A 19,292-nucleotide genomic window follows, 5' to 3' on the forward strand; every position below is an offset into this window, starting at 1 on the left:
CATATTTAAAAAGAAAAGGATTAACCTTAGTTTTTTTTAAACTAAATTATGAGTATCTAGTATTAAAAAATATAAGACAAATTAGTTTTATTTATATTTTATGAACAATTTTATTTGTAGGCAGTCACCTTTTCTGGAATAACTGTAACTTATAAAATACAACTTTGCTTTTCATATATTTATTCATCAATGTCCTTAATAGAGCATGATTTTAATTAAACTAATTAATTATGCACGGTTTAATGCATAGCCCTACTCCTGTAACACTATTTCAATTTGCTTGGTCTATAAGTCTAAGTAAAATAGATGTTCACTTAAAACTCCTTTGCTTTAAAGGTTCTGCATAACAACTGTGTCCTGAGCAATAAATAAAAACCATAGATTGTTGATAAAATATCAACCTTTAATGTACAAAAGTTTTGACAATAACAGTTAAGTGAAAATAATAGAAATGAAGCATTTTTAATTGTGATATGTCCAGATCAAATACATAAAAAATTTAAAAATAAAACAGGGTGGAAATGAATCTTAAAACATGACAGCATTGCATAATAAAAAAACTTGGATTTATTGAATCATTATTAGAGTGAGCAATAACCAGGACTTCGATGTTCTATTCACATCGATTGTAAACCCTAGTGCTTTCGATATCATCAACTTTGCATATCTAGATGAGAGAAAAAATGCATATAAACACCAAATAAATTTTTTTTAAGAATATAATTTTATTGAAACACTGTAATAAACAGAGTGTTCCAAAATGATCACCATCAATCTCTTTTTTAAATCTTGATCAAAATTAAAATTTTAAAAAAAAGCATGCACATAAGGTATTAGTGATTAATATTTAAGCAAGGAGAGAAAAAAGAAACATTGAAATCTAACAATTGACTAATGATGAAGGGATAACTTCAAAACATGTCCTAATTTATGAAGGAAACTGAAAGGAGGTTCGTAAAAGCATCTCGCAAGTTTCATCGGGCAATCAAACTGGATTTGAGGGGGTCGACTTAACATTGTTGGACGTTTGTCGATCATGGAATATCAATTCATTATAAACGATGAAACAGATATGAATAGCTTTGTACCAATTTACCCCTTTCATAAACTATTTTTATATCTTTAATTTTGCATTTTCCTGGAAACAATACTTTAAATTACACTAAAAAAATTAAGGATAAAAAAAGCCAAGATAATTTATTAACATTTAAAAAATATAACACAATGAAAACTTTTAAAATTTACATAAAGCTACAAATTTAAACTGCTGAGTTACACAAAAAATAGTCTGCTCCCCCACCCAGAGAATTAAAAATTCCATACTTTTTAAAAGAATTTACAATAACATTATTTGAGGAGAAATGTATCACATCCAGAAAGAACAATGTGAAATACATTTAACTTCCGAAAATTTTAAGATTTAGTACTTTCTTTTAATTTAAAAATTTTTTATATTGGTTTTTTTCGGTGGTCAACAATACAACCGACATATAGAAAATTTGAAACATATAGACAAAAACAACTTATCGTTGTTGACTTATACACTGGTAAATACAAGAATTATAAAATTTGGTTTTACTAAAATCATTTATATAGTAGTATAAAATTAGTTATTTAAACTTAAGAAATTCATCAAATTTTTTTTCCAACTGTGGATTTTCAGTTTTTGTTGTTTTAAAAATTATATAAAACAGCTTGTTAATACTTTAGTTTTAACTAGATTGCAATAATAAACTGTTTTATTATTTGATATTTCTTTTGGAAAAAAAAAGTTTCTTCACTGTGGTTAAAAAAATCTATTCCTTTCAGAGCATTTTTCTTTTCATGATTTTTTCTACCGTGAAAAAACAAAACCTATCATCCATGATATTTCAAATAAAAATACCAATATTTAAAATTATACTTACAGTTTTCATTGTATCTCCTTCAACTTCTCTGATTATAGTAACTTCTTTATCTCCACATTGTTTCTGAACCAATTTACCATCTTCCAAAACAACAGTAGTCTGTAAAGAGTTAAAACAATTGCAAAAGGTGTAAGCTTTTTTTCTGCACACAAAATTTAAAAGAAATCATACAAATGCCTATAAAGATGTTATAGTTTGTACTATATATATAAATGGTTCATACCAGCAATAAAAATTTCATGGTTCAATAGGACTTCCTAGATTTAGTGGTCCAGAAATTTAATATAATAGACGAACTAGTGAAAAGAACTTAACTATTGCATAATTCATGTTATGGTACACATCAAAAATCATTAACTGCCATCTATTTCACCAAAAAAATAATTAGGTTCATTACTCCACAATGACTGGAGATTAAAATTAATTCTTTAAAAAAAAAGGCTAAAATGTTAGTAAATAGTTTTAACATACAGATTAAAATGCTGGGACTAAATAAACAGATAAATTAGGACAACAGGGAAAGTAAGAACTGAAGAAATATTTTGTTAAAAATTAATTATCTAAAAATTATGAAATTCTAAATATAATCAAATTAAAATAATGTTTTATTAATGAACAATAATACTGTCAGAACTTGAATGCAAAGCACAGCACAACATATAAATTTGAAATTTCAACATTTAAATTAAAAAATTTTTGTACCAAACACTTTCAGATATTCCCATTTAAAACATAACTAAAAGAAAACTTAATCTACACGTATAAGAATAAAATTGACAAAAAAAATTTTTAAAAATTCTCAGAATTTTAATGAAAAAACAAATTTTCATTACTATATTTTGAAACTTCCAAACCTATTTCAAAACGACAATTTCGCCGGCCATGCGTGTGATTTTAGCAAAGATTGTAGAACATATGGAGACAATCATAATGGCGTGCACCCTGTATATAAATGTGTATATTATAGTTGTATAACATTATAGTTTCCTAGAATATTTACAAGTTTAAAAGAATAGCTCAATTCATTTTATGTAGTCTTGAAACTCCTTTTACTTTATTGGCATTATAGCCCAGGGTGGGCTTTAGCCTGCCACACAATGTTTTTCCAGATATCATGCAAGACATCGTACATCCACCAAAATCCGTTAGTGTTTAAGTTTCTCCTTCGCTTAAGGAACTTTGGGAACCTCAATATGTACAATTTCTTTTGCCTCATTTTCATCAAGAATTCCAAAATATATGATAACGGCGATCATTAGTAAGATTATTTTTGCAAACGTTTTGAATGCTATGATAGTTTTGATCCTTCATTTGAGTTTCTTTAAAAAAAAATTTTTTTTTACTGAAATATTGTTTTAACTTAAAAGATTATAAGGTATGAAGTAATTTAAAGTGGAATACCTTACAAACACTGCCATCCATTCGAGTCTCTTCAAACTCCTCGTTCAACTTAAATTTGAGCTCTGTTGTTTTGAAGGTGGTAGTTGTCTTTAAAATAAATTGATCGCCATCTTGCTTTATCTCAACCACAGGCTTAGACATAACGCCTGCTTTGCGCATAACAAGGCCCACACCTGAAAAAAAAAAAGTAATATTTAAGTAAATTTAAACGTTAGTTTACAAAAGTGATAATTATATTGAATAATATTAGCCTTTTTAACCTGCAATATATTATTTGTGTGGGGGAAAAAAAGGAAAGTTAATCATTTTTTTTCATAAGTTTCGTTTCTACTATGAAACATTATAGAATTATACATTCAGGTTTCCTGCAGTTTAAACGCTGTACAGTGAGCCAAAACAGAAACAAAAAAAGGATTACTCTGGATAACTTTTGATCTTATAATAGGATCTTCGCGTTTTAAGATTTAATCTTAATGGTTCAAGAGGGTGACCTCAAATATGTTACAATTAATAAGTGCAAGTGATATTTTATGTTACAAAATCAGATACAAAAACATACTTTCTGTGAAGAATCACGCCTTTTTTTCAAAGGATTCGAATTTCTGTTTAGCAATTTTTTTCTTTTTCATTCTTTCCGTTTTCATTTTTTGAGGAGTTCAAAATATCCGTCATAAAAACTCGAAATTACGAATAGGTGTCAAATACAAGAGAGTAAGACGGAAATTTTTTTCTTTTTAATTAACAATCGTTTCTTAAATTTATTTTTTTAAAAAATTTTATTAGTTTGAGAATTATTAACAATTAAACTTAAAGAAAAAAACAAATACCATAAGAGTCGATCAGCAGCCCGCGGAGATGCAAGTACGAAGTAAAAATTCAATATTCTGAAAGAGCCATTTTTATTCTTCCTTTTAGACTATATTTTAGATTTTTTTCCTTCTTTTTTCCGTTTGTGCAAATTATTATTTTTCAAATCTAGGTAATCAAATCACTCATTTCATAACATATTAACAAATGTATAAAAACGCTACAATTGTATATTTTGTTAACAAAATGTTCTTTTTTTTTCGTATTGGAAAATATCGGCTTTTGGAAGGGGGAAAAACAAAGATAAATGAAGAGCGAAGCAGGAAGTCAAGCCCCCTCCCTCGTAGCATAAATAGTAACATTAAGAATTTATTTATTTATTTTTTTAAAAAAGGTAGAAAATTTTTAAAATTGCTCCTCCCAGAAAAAATTTTGTTATCAGGGGTCTGTCCAGACATTTTGTGAAAGGTCCGTTTTTCGCGAAATAGTGAAAAAATTACTCACATTCTTTAAACCAGGGTCCGCTTTTATGAATTTGTGCAAATAGGGTCCGGTTATTGCAAAAAACTTTTTCAAGGAGTTTTTAAATTGTAAATGATACAAGATTACGGTCGGCACTGTAAAATTATATTTAAAAAATTAAATTTTCAAAAATAAACAGCAATCGCTGCTTCTAAATTACAGATGCAACATACAAATATTTGGTATTTAGCCTATACTGCTGAACGCAGAATATTCATTTAGGACGAATAATGGAAGAATCGTCTGCCGAAGACAAAACTTAATTCGTTTACATCCATCTTTCTTGTTTTCTGCCCTGGAAAGAGTTTATTCGATTGACAAAATAATAATTAAGATAAACAAATTTGTGAAGGGTCCGATTAAAAGAAAAATCATTTTGTGAAGGGTCCGTTTTTAAGTTAAAATATTTTGTGAAGGGTCCGTTTTTATGGAAAAATATTTTGTGAAGGGTCCGTTAACGGACCCAAATTTCTTCTAAACAGACCCCTGTAGTAACATTAAGAATTTATTCAGTTATTTTTTTAAAAAAGGTAGAAAATTTTTAAAATTGCTCCTCCCAGAAAAAATTTTGCTATTATGGCGATTTAATATCCGAGACAAAGTGAAGTAAAAAGAATAGGCGAACTAGTGTTAATTTTCTCGGTTACTATCAATAAATTGCATAATAACGTGATAGTAAAAACAAAACATGAGAATGTTGTCAGAATAGATGACTTGCTGAGATACACGGTTGCCACCTTGCTATTCTTTTTGACATCAGATAAGCTTCAAACGTTGAGAAGCGGCACACACAAACAAAACGAAAACTCGTTAAGTAGTTTTGATTCATCTGATATGCCTTGCTCACGACAGAAAGAAAAGTAAATAAATAAATAAAAATGTAGTTAATTATCAATTCGCGCACGCCAGGAAGGGACGTGAACGGAAACATGATTTCATTACATTAAAGAACGACACAGACATAAATGATAAAAATTTTGATGTAGTCGTGGAATGATTCGCTGAAAATAATAATACATGGATGAAATTTCGTGGACTAAAGTAGGTTTTCCATACTCTGCAGTCAGATTTACCTAAATTTAGTAAAATAGTAACTAAAAAAATTTAAACGTCAACATATGTGAACAAATGTAATTTAAAATGTAAATTATATAATTACAAATAAAAAGAATGGGACTAGATTTTATTCAAACTGGTACTAGTGTACCCTACAAGAGGAAATAGTTATAGACCTTACAGGGGCCCACATATAGGTTACTATGTATACATATAACAGCGTTAAAATGAGGAAATTAATAAATCTATCACGAACTTAATTACAGTGAAAATGATAATTATTTTATTTTTTTATAAGTATGTATTTAAAAATAGTGTTTCCTTACGGATTATTTTCTTATTTTTGTCATGGACACTTACAAACAAGCCGCGATTGCTCAGTGGTAAGATCTCTCTCCCCCCCCCCATTTCCTACGTAAAAAAATGAAAAAAGGCCGTACTTTTTGCTTTTATCGTAGTACATAATTTTAAGAATTATAGGATTTAATATTTGTCTTCCAACAGGAAGACAAATATTAAGATTTTGTGTTAAGAAAAGATACGATAACGTGTAATTTTGCATAAAACAGAATCTGCTTTTTAATTGCTTTTATAGAATTTGAAACTGCTTGAGAAAGAAGAAAATTCAACCTTGTTTTCCTTCCTGTAATTTAAATTACGTTTTAAATTTGAAAATATTTCAAGAGAATTATTTCTTTAAAATTCTTCAACATTTTTCTTATTTATTACTTATGATTTTCTTTTTTTTAAATTAAAATAAGTCAATTTTGGGGTCTTAAGTAAGCAATGCTTATACCCTCCTTCCTCTTGTCATCAAAATTAAGCTAAGATCTTCAAATCCTTTATGAGCTTACGTAATATTAAAACGACGCCTTAAAGGAACTGTGAAAGAGTATTGTTTGATCCTCATCAGTGATCCATCTTTAGATCGATAGTTATTAGGTTGTCTGGGAAATAAAGGCGGCTTGTGCTCAATGCTGACCGCATCGCTACAATTATGCCGTTGGTCACGAAATTATGTACATTTCCGCACCATACTTAGTGGTTCAGGTTAAGACTCCATACAGGTTAATGCTCCACAAGTTCGTGACCAACGGCATAATTCGAGCAATATAGTCAGCACAAGCCGCCTTTACTTTCCGTACAACCTGGTAACTATCTATCGTCAGATGGGCCTATTTAGAAGGATCGAACAATACTCCTTCACTATCAGCTCAGTGCCTTTAAGGCGTCGACCAAATACTACGTAAGCACATGAAGGAGTGAGGGGGCAATGATTACGCAATATCCCCAAATCCGTTTACTTTCATTAATTTATTTAAAAATATCAATGATTTAAAATAAAATTGTGTTCGATATGAAATAAAATTAAGAGAGATCAACAATGTGAAATTAAAAAATAAATTACAACAGGTATGTATTTTCGAGAAAAGTGCCTAAAAATATAAATTGTATTTAGCACAAAAATGAAAAATTATATATATCACGTGGATTAGATGCTAAAGCGTATATTTTTTTTTTAATAGCGTCAAGAACAGTTTAGCCATGCAGTGTGAAATATTCATATTTAAATTAACGAATGTTACACAATATCGCAATAATTATCGACAGCCGTAATTATAATACATGTAAGGAACCCTAGAGAAATCTACTCTATTCAATGGAGTTTAAAAATGTGATAAATTTTTTTTCTTTCTTTTATTAGAATTAAAAATATAATTCAATATAAAAATGAATAAATATGAAAATAAAAACGAAAGCAGTCGGGTAATTTTTTATTTTTGGCTGAAAAAGTTACTTTTTTTCCTTTTATAAGTAAAAGGTTAAAGATAAAATGCCACTCAACTTAGAAAACCTTAATAATCCTTTATTTGTAAAACGGATAATGAAAAACGAAGAACGGATAATAAAATGTCAAAATCTTTCCTTATTTCAAAAATAAGGATGTTCAAACATTTGTTTAGCCGCAGCACGAATATGACAGTCTTACCTACTTAATCTTTGTATAGCATGTACTTAGTCTCGGTTTACAATCGGTATAAAATGCATGTGTTACTTATGACATGAAAAGTTAAAACTCAATAGAATTTGAGACATAAGAAGATATTGACACAAGAAAGATATTTAATAGTGATGACATTTTTGTTGTTTATAAGTACCTATAATTTAAATATTTGTAATTTTCTTTCTCTCTTTTACTAAATAACTTTATTTTGAAGTTGGATTGATTTACGCACGTCGGATTCCTTAATCGGCCCAGTAATTCATAACCCAAATTTTAATGATTGAACTAAAAAAAAACTTCAATATAAAATAAAAATTCCTTGTAATTACAAAAGAATTTCAATTTGAATAATTATTTCCTTCTGACTAAAATTTAATACAACATGTAATCTCTTACGCGTGGACAAAGAAGGACCTCATTTTTCCTTTTCGCGTTGGCAACAAAGAATTGAAATATCAAGATCTGAACTATCATAAGCATGAAAGCGTAAACGTACACCTTTACAAATTTCTGGATGTAAATACTTTTCTAGTGAAGCACTTATGCGAGTGCAATAATAATAATCAAACTCATTGTTATTTATTGAAAAATGAGAATTAGTCATGCTCTTTTGTTTTTTAAAAGCATGATTAATGTTTAGATTTCGCTAATGTTTCTATTACGTGTCATTTATTACAAATTTATCTTTCTAAAAGTTAGGCAATTTGACAGTTTTACAGTGATTTTTAAGTTCCGACAAAAACACGACAGATAATTGTGTGTAATTAACAATTAACAAAGTTGTAAATCTTTAATATTAATTGTTTTATAAAAACATAATTACTGTTTTGTTTATGCAAGTTTTTATACTGCATGTCATATATTTCAATTTAAAATGTTTTTTTTTTCTTTTCCAAAACACTTATTGGTTAAAAATTTTAAAGAGGAACAAGTTTTGAAGATTTTAATAATTTATTCAAAATCTTAGGAGTTCACGGGGTAAAATCTTAAGAGTTACGTAAGATGGGGATGGGATGCGTCAGCAAACAATGGGCGGAGTCCACTAGTTGAGTTAAAAAATCTATAACAAGAGAAATTGAGATGTAAATTTTATGAAAGCTTGATTTTAATGTTAAATGCAAAAATAAGAAAAGATTAAAGAAAAAATTTTATCTGTTTCTCACCCTAAAACTTGTATTATGTGAAATTACAAAAAATCAGAATTTCATTGGATTATTAAATGCCTTTTAATTTTTTTTAAATGTGAAAGTATGTCTTTTGATTACAGTCCAGAATTAAATTGGATTATTAAATGCTTTTTAATAATTTTTTTAATGTGAAAGTATGTCTTTTGATTACAGTCCAGAATTAAATTGGATTATTAAATGCTTTTTAATATTTTTTTTAATGTGAAAGTATGTCTTTTGATTACAGTCCAGAATTAAATTGGATTATTAAATGCTTTTTAATATTTTTTTTAATGTGAAAGTATGTCTTTTGATTACAGTCCAGAATTAAATTGGATTATTAAATGCTTTTTAATATTTTTTTTAATGTGAAAGTATGTCTTTTGATTACAGTCCAGAATTAAATTGGATTATTAAATGCTTTTTAATATTTTTTTTAATATGAAAGTATGTCTTTTGATTACAGTTCAGAATTAAATTGGATTATTAAATGCTTTTTAATATTTCTTTTAATGTGAAAGTATGTCTTTTGATTACAGTCCAGAATTAAATTGGATTATTAAATGCTTTTTAATAATTTGTTTAATGTGAAAGTATGTCTTTTGATTACAGTCCAGAATTAAATTGGATTATTAAATGCTTTTTAATATTTTTTTAATGTGAAAGTATGTCTTTTGATTACAGTCCAGAATTACATTGCATTATTAAATGCTTTTTAATATTTTTCTAAATATGAAAAACGTCGTTTGATCTCACTCCAGATTTCAGAATTACTTTGGATTATTAAATGCTTTTTAATATTTTTTTTTAAATATGAACGAACATCTTTTGTGCGAAAGTGTAGGCTCTCTATGAAGCACTTGTGTTTCTAGAATTATCTTCTTAAATTCAGGATTCGGGATTTTTTTTTTTAATTAGATAAATAAATAAAATCCGATTTATTTCATTTCTAATAGATTTTTTAATTTTAATAAGATTTATTTATTTTAAGGCACTTCAAGAACTTAAGGTTATAATTACTTAAATGCTATAATATAAAAATACCTATAATGAAAATATTATTAAAAATAAATCATATCAGTATTATCCGCTTGTGTATCCCAATTAATGACGATCATCACGGTATATAATATTTCGATCCTGGAATTCCTTTTATTTTGTAAAGACATAAAATTGTTCATCCAACAAAAACAACTCTCTTTAAAATTATTTAAACGTTAAGTGAATTACAGCTTAGTACCAACACTGGAGCATTATTAGGGTTAGCAATATTCAAATAACAAGAGGTCCATTTCACCCTTTTAAAATTAAACACAGTTACTAATGAAAAATATTTACCCATTTCAAACAGTAGTGAATGTCAGAAATTTAACATACGAAAGAAAATTATCATCAATTAATTTAATATCAAATTAGAATAAAACGGATAAAAACTAACGTACATACTTAAGCTATTTGGAATTTTAAAAGTAGTGAATTGCATAAATATTAGTAATTTCTTCTAACCTTTGCCCAAGGTGAACTACTCTTACTCACTCATTCGCGCTTATAAAATATAATATTTCGCTAATCTATGTAATTCTTCATTTAAATATTCTGAAAGTAATCTCATTTTAAAAGAATAAGAAATATATATTTTTAATACTGCGGTTATATACGTAATGATGCAAGGTCGAGTGTAACGTGGAAATCAAGGTCAACTGAATAAGCTCATACGTTATTTCAAAGCAGATTTTGATAAAATAAGTATAAATCTATCATTTCCGCAATTAAAGAATTCATTGAAAAAAAGAATCTTAAAATTTGTAAAACCCGTTTTTTTTTCTTTTTCTTTATGTGTGTATTGTTTTATAAATTTGAAATGAGTCAGGAAGAGTCACTTCGAACTTTTATGGTAGAAAAATACCTCGGCTGCTACTGGTATGATATTATTGCAACATAACCGGAATTACCAACGCAATTTGCAAGCTCTGAAGAAAAGCGCAGTTAAGTTCCGCATACTATGTACTTATAAAACATGAGTTGAAAAAAGTACCGAAATCATTAGAAATAATGACTTTCTTTTTTTTTCCCCTCATAGGAAGTCAAAGAATTAACGAACTTAAATAACGAAAAAAATAATGAATCTAAAATTAAAATCATTAATTTCTTTTTCGTTTAAAAAAAATTATAATATAATAAGAAACATTATGAAAATGAGTGCAAAATTGTGACAAAGTGATCAAGCATAAGAAATCGCTGGTTATTGATAATAAATTTTTACTATCAATAAAATATTTAAAAAAAATATATATGCAAAAGTCTGCGCTTTAACTTAGCGCAATTTACAAATTAGTACCGCAGAATATTTTAACCTAAAAATATTTTGGTATATTCAAGTTTGGTTTTAACAATGAAAATTAGAAAACTATTTTGAAACATCGCGATTCATAGAATCGTTTGCACAAATACAATCGTTTGTCATTTGTACAATTTTCTTGTTAGAATAAAAATATTTTTCAAAACAGAAATAAGAAAAATAAAATTCATTTTCGACTTTCAAAAAGTTGACCTTCTATTCAAATATGACATTGGATCTTCTATTCCTAGAGGATAACTGACATCCGGAGCTTGGATTTCGGGGGAGCATAATGAGCGTTTTAATTGCTACCGCAGTGAAATAAAATTGATTATTAAACATTTTTAATAAAACGCTCAACATAAGGAAGCATTTAGAAGTTTATGTTGAGAGGACTTTAATTAAAATACCTAATCATGGAATGGAAATCATTAAACGCGGCCTCATAAAATGTTATAGCATATAAATTAATTTTTATAACTTACGCGAATAGTAGTTAAATAACTGACCGGAAATAGTACAGTGACATACAACTTAAAAGTAATTTTATAACAACTGAATAATGAGATCACTTAAAAAAAATAATAAAAAAACACTATATTTAAAAACAGCCTCTGAAAAAACTCCGCATAAGATTTCATTAGATATTATTTCGATTCAATATTATTTTGTAAGCTTTGTCGGACATCTATTCATGGATTGCTTGAAGCTTCAGAGAGATAAAACTACATACGGTACTGAATGTCTTAATAAAATATTTTGTACTAATTAACACATTTTCAAATTAAAGTAGCATAAATGTTTTCATAAAACAAAGAAACTACGCTGATTAAAGACCAAATTTTTACAAATTATGTACTAAAATTTCTGGGATTATAAGAATTTTAATAACCACATATTTCTGTTGTGCACAAATTATTTAATTCTCCTTAAAAACACCAATGCAAATATGTATGTGTGGAGAAAAAATCATTGATCTATAATGAACAATTTATCCACATATAAAATTAATATTGCCTAAAAATTAATAAGTTGGCCACAAACACAAAAAAAGAAAGAAAAAAATTTCACGAGTTTTACATGATTCTTGTAATCGTTGGTATAAATTATGTAATTAATTCATTTTTAGATATTCCTCATTTATATGCATATAATGTATTAAAATAACTCTCTGAAAAAAAATCTTTTTTTTTTGGGGGGGGGGGGACTATTACAAGATCAATAATTCAAAAAAAAAAAAAAAAAAAAATATTGGCTTACACTTATATTAATCCATTTTTTTTTTAACTTTTCGAGCACCCAGGTTTTTAAAAAATTATCTGTTCTGGGACCACTCTCATTAATTAGTAAAGTCGTAATACAATATCAATAATTATATTTAAATTATCAAATGAGCAAGTAAAGCGATAATAATAAGTTATCAATTCTTTCAAAACGAATGATTAATTCAAACCATAACACTTACATTACCTGCAAAAAAAAAAATCTATAGTTCTAGTAAAGAAAAATACCAGCATATTAAAATCAAATATAAAGTGAAAACTCTTCAAAATATGTTATTAATAATGTGAAAAAGAAGATTGGAAGTTGTGTGTATGAGAAGTTCGCAGACGAAAAAAGAAGAAGAAAAAAAAATTTCATATGAAAACAGCGAAAGCTTGGGAAAATAGTCAACAAACTTGTTTATTTTGAAAGTGTGGAGAAAATGATACGAAAGGTCAAATCCATTCTGAAACATTCCATAAATTCTCGAGAAAATGGGGAGGAGAACTACTGGTCCTTTTGCTGCCCCTATCATTTGCCCATGGAGTATAGCATTTGCCGAAGAGTATTCACCAACTTTTAAAATAAAAACCAGATGGGTCCCGCCTTCTTGAAGTGGGTAAACTCTCCATAGCAGGGTGATATGACAAATTGCAGTTCAAGCGAAAATGCGTAAATATATATGGAATATTATAAAGCTTTTTTATATTAATAGATTAATATTATATAGAATTTTATAAAGCACACACATTTCAATATTGATTAAATATAGAAGAAATAGATAAAACTTTTCCTTTTTATCTTCCTTTCATAAAAAAAGAAAATTTGATTTGGTAATAAAACAAATAAGAGTTCACAGTTCTCACGAAACTACGTAAATATTTAAAGATTCTGAAAAGAATTTTAATATTTATAGAACAACATATCCTAGATTATATGACAATAATTATAATCTTGGCGAACAGTATCCTTTGGCCAAGGTTATAATTAATATATATATAAGTTAGAAACTGATTCAATAAAAAATAGTAAAACACATTTTCACCTCTTTTGAAAACAAAAAATAAAAAATTCAGCTTTTTTCTTATTTTACATTTGGTGCAATTAAAATAATTAAATCTAGACACATCAATTAAACAGAATGTTATTTAGCTTTGTGAAGAAAAAAAAATAAAAAACACTCATTATTTTAAAGAATTCACTTAACCTTTTGAAGCAGAATTTTTATTATTCATATTTTTCATAAGGTTTTCACTATTTTCTATTAATTTAGGTGAAAATAATCGAAGAATAGCATGTTTAGCATTTCAATGATTTACAGTTATGAAATACAACAAAAAACACAGGTGTCTTTTTCTGTGTTAGAGGTTAAATCTTCACTTCCAAACAATAATTTTTGAAATTTACTCTTGTATGCAGTTATGTAAATTTATGAAAAATAGTTAATCATGGAAATTTCTTTAATTTACAAAATCAATTGTTGATAAATTTTTGAATATAGAAGAAATAATAAAAGATTTTACTACTTTTTTGGTATTTATATTTTAGTTCAAGCATAATACAGGTAATTTTAAAGATTTTTTTTTCGTAACCATTAGGCTGTTATTTATAACTGAAAAAAAATATTTCTGCTTTTGATTATAGAGTCAAAATATATCTATATATATAAGGGACATCGGTGTCATCTGCATTAATTGGTAAAATTTTTTTTATTTTTTAATGTATTATTACGACCGAAATATAGCGATTTTTTTTCATAACAGAAATTATGAAAAGCCACTGGATTATATTAGAACCTGACCATTGTGGAAAGTAGTTTAATTAAAAACTTTTTATCATAAAAACTATGACCTCGCATTCTTCCTCAAACATTTATCAAAATTTAAATACGGGAAAGAAAATGTTCCTGCCCCCCCCCCCCCCACAGACACACACACACATGTCTGAATAATGAACGAATAATTTGGTGCAAAAAAATTCTCAGAAAAAATAGTTTTAAGATTTCTATTCTAAAATATCATACAGAATTAGTAATTTTATTTGAGTAACCAGCATTCGTTTGGGCGTGTTCCAAATTCAAAATAATTGCATTATGATTCTTCTCAAGAAGACAGGAGTGAAATTTGAGAGATTCGAAACACGGCAAACGATACCCACAACGGAAACGCCTCTTACTCAAGGACTCAAAAGTAAAATAAATAAAATTAAAAATCTACAAACAATCAAATTTTTCCCGCTAATGTTATATAATGTCAAAACTTAAAAACAACTTCACATAACTATTATCCTTCACTTTTTGAGAATTCATGAAGGAAATCTCATTGCGGATTCAAATATAGTGTCGAATCTAATGACGTAATTTGCAAAATAAATGACTTGAAGGATTATTTATAAATCGTATTCGGAAAAATTGTCTCATTTCGATTGGTGGTCTCTATTGCTATGAAAAAATATGATTTATTTAAATACCTGTTTGGACAAAAAGAAAAAAAAAATATGGATTAAGAATTACTAAAACTAGTTTAGAGCACTTTTTAAACTGATGTTTCTTGCAAAATGTAAAAGGCACGATGATTTAGTTTTTAGTAGTTAATCTTATTTCTTAATCCATACAAATTCAAGCGTTTAACAAAAAGCTTGAGATAAATTTTCAAAAGAAAGAAGAGAAAAAAAATCATCAGTTAAGTCATGAATCTTCGAATTAAATCTTAAAAACTGGGAAACAACGGAAAAGAAGGAAAATTGTAAAGAGGAAGAAGTAAGAAAAAAAAAATTTAAAAAAAAAAGAAAGACAATGCAGTTTTTATTATAAAACATTTAATTTGCACAAAATCATGCGATAGTGTCAAATATCAAAATGGATGTTGGATTTTCCAGCTGCAAAAATCGACTTTTTTTTTTTTTTATAAAAAAAATTTTAATGCCCATAAAATGAAAGTAAAATTTTAATTATCTTTTCAATAAGCAACCAGCTTAACCTTCTTCACTGGTTGCAGGTAACAAATTACCAAAATAAAAATTGATAAATAAGCAATAGCTTATTGTGCAACTATACTCATTGATTATTTTTTGCTTTAAAAACTTTTTTAATTTATAAAAGAAAAAAAAATAGATTTGACATATTTTGAAAAACTTCTATTCCATACATAATTGGGTGCATGCTCGTAAAATACTCGAGAAGAATACCGCTGAAATCACATGATTATGCCTAATTACGTGGTTGTGCATGGTGAGTTAATGTTACAACTATTAGTCTTGATTTATTATCAGACTGAATCATTATCGGATCAGATTTAATTGGATACCTGTAAACGACGTCACACATTTGTGTCGAACCTGGTTGGCTGCTAAATCGTGGCATTAACAAATGTCACGATTTGGTCCTGCGTGACGTCATTTGCAGGCATCCAATCGGCATGGGATAGAAACTGCGAAATGGGTGCCACGAATAAAAATTTTTCTTTCTTAAAATTTTATTTCAGCCCATTCATTTCATAACTATAGAAGTAGTATAGAACGTTAAGTATAGAAGAATAAAGAAGTATAGAATGTTATATTCATATACATAACATTCATTTCATAACATAAATAAAATGTGTTCATAATTTTTTTTTTTTTAAACTTATCGAAAACAAATGGAGAAATAATTTGTTTCATTTTCAGTTGTCATATTGTCAAGACAAACACTTAAGTTAAACATTTTAGAAAAAGAAAGTGAAAAGAAAAAAAAATTGTCTACAAAATGGCGTAAAAGATCGTAAGATGTACTCTCAGCATCGTAGCGTAAAAAATAAATAAAATAAGTAGACTCTCATCGCGTTTCCTCATCTAAAAGGCTGGTTTAGAGTGTTTAACCGTGTGTGGCGATAAAAAATGACAAAGCTGAATCCACTACTTCTCATTCAGTCTTTTAAATAGAGGATGACTGCAGAACATGAGTCATTCTTGTGTGTTTTACGAACGGCTGCAATCTCAACTCCATGCCACGTTTCAACTGAATTGGAATTTAAAAAAACTAAATGAGCAATTTTCAAAAAAAAAAAAAAAACAATTCTTTTAAGCAATTATGATAAAATGAAAAAATAGAATTCATATTTTTATAAGGGGCATATTCAATAGAAAGTTTTACTTAATAAAAAGTAATATTTTTCAAAAAAGATCTTTCAAATTTAAACATAACATATGGATGGTGTTTTCTACACTAGGGAACGCTGCAAGCTCGGGACTGCCTAAATTTCCGGGTTACTGTTTCAGTTGTATTTTAAAGCCATTTGGCATCATCGTGTTTTGAGATTCTTGCAAACAATGTATTTGATTACTTATTACTTATGTTTACAATGCTAACAATACTTGTGTTTACAATACTAAAAGTGTTAACACTAACGTAAGATGGTGCACAGCTTGCAACACGAACAAACAGTAATAAACAAATGGAAAGAAGCCAAATCAAGACTGCCAAAAAAGCGAGTTATTCAAAATCTAGCAACCATGTCACCTTTTTTAATAATAAATAACAAAATAACTAAAACACATTTTCACTCCAAACTCCCCAGAATTACAAAAAAACATTAATATCTTATGAAAGACAGCAGATTTGAGCTCAGAAATTATCTAATTTATTTCTTTTATTGAAAACAAAATTATCCGTTTGAAAACATCGCCTATCAGATTAACATGTAGTAAGCAGCTGCAAACTTTTTAACCGGAACTGGAGTAGGTCCCGAGCTCGAGATTGTTATTGTTTGCATTTCTATTGAAAACACCATCCATAACTGGACAAATTCATGCTAAACATACATACGTTATCTGTAATCAGTTCGTTTATTCCAAAATTTACCATTGAAAAGAAACTGTTTTTTGATAAAATGAGGTTAACTGCGTTCAATTTTTGAAAAATATCTTCTGTATTCTTGTTAATTTAACCAAATTATTCTATTATTTATTAGACTTTGAATAGCCGACCTTTTGGGTACACCACCATCAATGTTCAATTCCATAACCTTGTATTTTTAAACACAATCCAGAAGGCAAAGGAACTCTTGGATCTAACATTGTGACAGAGTAGCCTTTGTGGAAGGTTTTTTGCATGGTTTTCCACCGTATGTGACCCATTTGAGTTACATGGTGAGGAAAACCACTAGCGTGATGGTAGGGCGATTTTAAAGCATGATTTGTTTAACCCTGAGAATACTTTACGTCAGCACTTCCGTCAGTGCGAGCCGGAAGTAAATATTGGTATCGACTAGCCATCGCTGGGATTCGAACCCGGAACATTTCATTGTGAAGACGAGTGCTCTATCACCTAAGCTATCGCGGCTCTTTACTGAAATGTTGGGAGTCAGCTATTTTTTAGGTATCGCGAAAAATGGTAGACAAAACCTGATATCAAGGCTCTCAGAAAAATTACAGCTGGCGCCCACTATTTTATTTTTATCTTCTTTTTTTTTTTTACCTAAAAATCTGAAAAATTTCGAAAAAAAAAGAGAGAGCGATCTACATGTAACATTGTAAGATGACTCTTAAAATTTTTGATCCAATGTGATTAGAGCTTGTTTAATTGTACGTGCATAGTTTAATTGTATTTATGTGTCTTTATAGAATATTTCAAATTACTTTGTTTTTCGATCGTATTACATTAAAAAATGTCTTTATGTTAAAAGCCTGTTTTTATGTTACATTAAAAAATGTCTTATGATAAAAATCTGTTACGCTTTCTATTCCATAACATACTCGTTCCGAAAAATTGGGCCTGGCTCTGATAAATTTTCTGATGAAACTCTGCACAGAATCATGTAAACTAGGCAAACACAATTTTAAATCAAGATATTCATAAAATATAAGGTCAGACCTAATATAACTGAAGATCAGCTAAGACTTAAAAAAATTTTTAGCTTGATTTTTTACACCAATAAATGAAAGAAATTCAATAATCAAAACAGTTGAAAATATTTATCAAAAACATTTATAAAAAATATTTTGTATACACCGAACCGAATGGAAAATTGAATTGAATTATTGACATTAATTAAAAATACATAATAATTAGATAGTTATAAAGTCATTAATTAAAAAAATTGCTTGCTTTGAACTTATTAGAAAATTAAATCAAACGATAAGATATCATCAATTTAATAATTTATTTATCAGATCATCAATTTAATAATTCATATATCAGATAGATTATCTTTAAGTCTAAAATTATATGCAACATGCACTGAACCAAATCAAAAAAAAAAAAAAAAAAAAAAAAAATAGAAAATGTTTGAAAAGTAATAAATTAAAAAATATATTTATCACATAGTTTTAAAGTTAAGTTATTAATTTATAAAAAAATTATCCTACCTTGCATACTTTAAACCTAGAAACTAAATCAAATAGAAAACTAAATCAAATGAAAATGTGTCATAATTTAAGAAAAATTTTATCAGAAAAATATGAAATTGTCTTTAATTAAAAAAAAATTTTTTTTGAATAAATAACCTAATAAAAAAATGCATCGAAAAGTTGTTAATTTTTTTAAAAAAAAGTATATTAATTAGATAGTTATATATAATTTGAACCATATCAAATTGATTCAAATGATAATATGTCCTAAAAGATATATACCTACAAGATTTGAGTTAAATTGTTAATTAAAATAACGCTATTTAACATGCACTGAACCAAACAAAAAATTTTTATTATATTTAAAGTTCACAATTATAAAAATATTTTTATCAGATAGGTATAAAATCGACTCATTAAAATTAATTTCAGGAAACTTATTTTCTTTTATAAATGAGACAATCGTAATCTAAAGCATAAAATTGAGAAAAAACATTGATTGG

The 19,292-nt window shown here is 27.5% G+C and overlaps 1 protein-coding gene across 2 annotated transcripts in view; it reads right to left on the bottom strand.

The window, feature by feature from the left end:
* Nucleotides 1-382: 382 nt before the first annotated feature.
* The window catches only part of LOC107451335 (fatty acid-binding protein), a 34,841-nt gene continuing 15,931 nt past the window's right edge, over nt 383-19,292 (bottom strand). For both annotated transcript variants that reach the window (XM_043051972.3, XM_043051973.3), the window contains exons 2-4: nt 3,309-3,481; nt 1,908-2,006; nt 383-667 (exon numbers count right to left, since the gene is read on the bottom strand). In XM_043051972.3, coding sequence (XP_042907906.1) covers nt 614-667; nt 1,908-2,006; nt 3,309-3,481 — 326 coding nt within the window. In that variant the 3' untranslated portion in view covers nt 383-613. The remainder of the gene's footprint in view (nt 668-1,907; nt 2,007-3,308; nt 3,482-19,292) is intronic.

This window comes from Parasteatoda tepidariorum, chromosome 8, assembly GCF_982258835.1.
Source record: "Parasteatoda tepidariorum strain Cologne lab strain chromosome 8, Ptep-v5.0, whole genome shotgun sequence".
NCBI classification, from domain to species: Eukaryota; Metazoa; Arthropoda; class Arachnida; order Araneae; family Theridiidae; genus Parasteatoda; species Parasteatoda tepidariorum.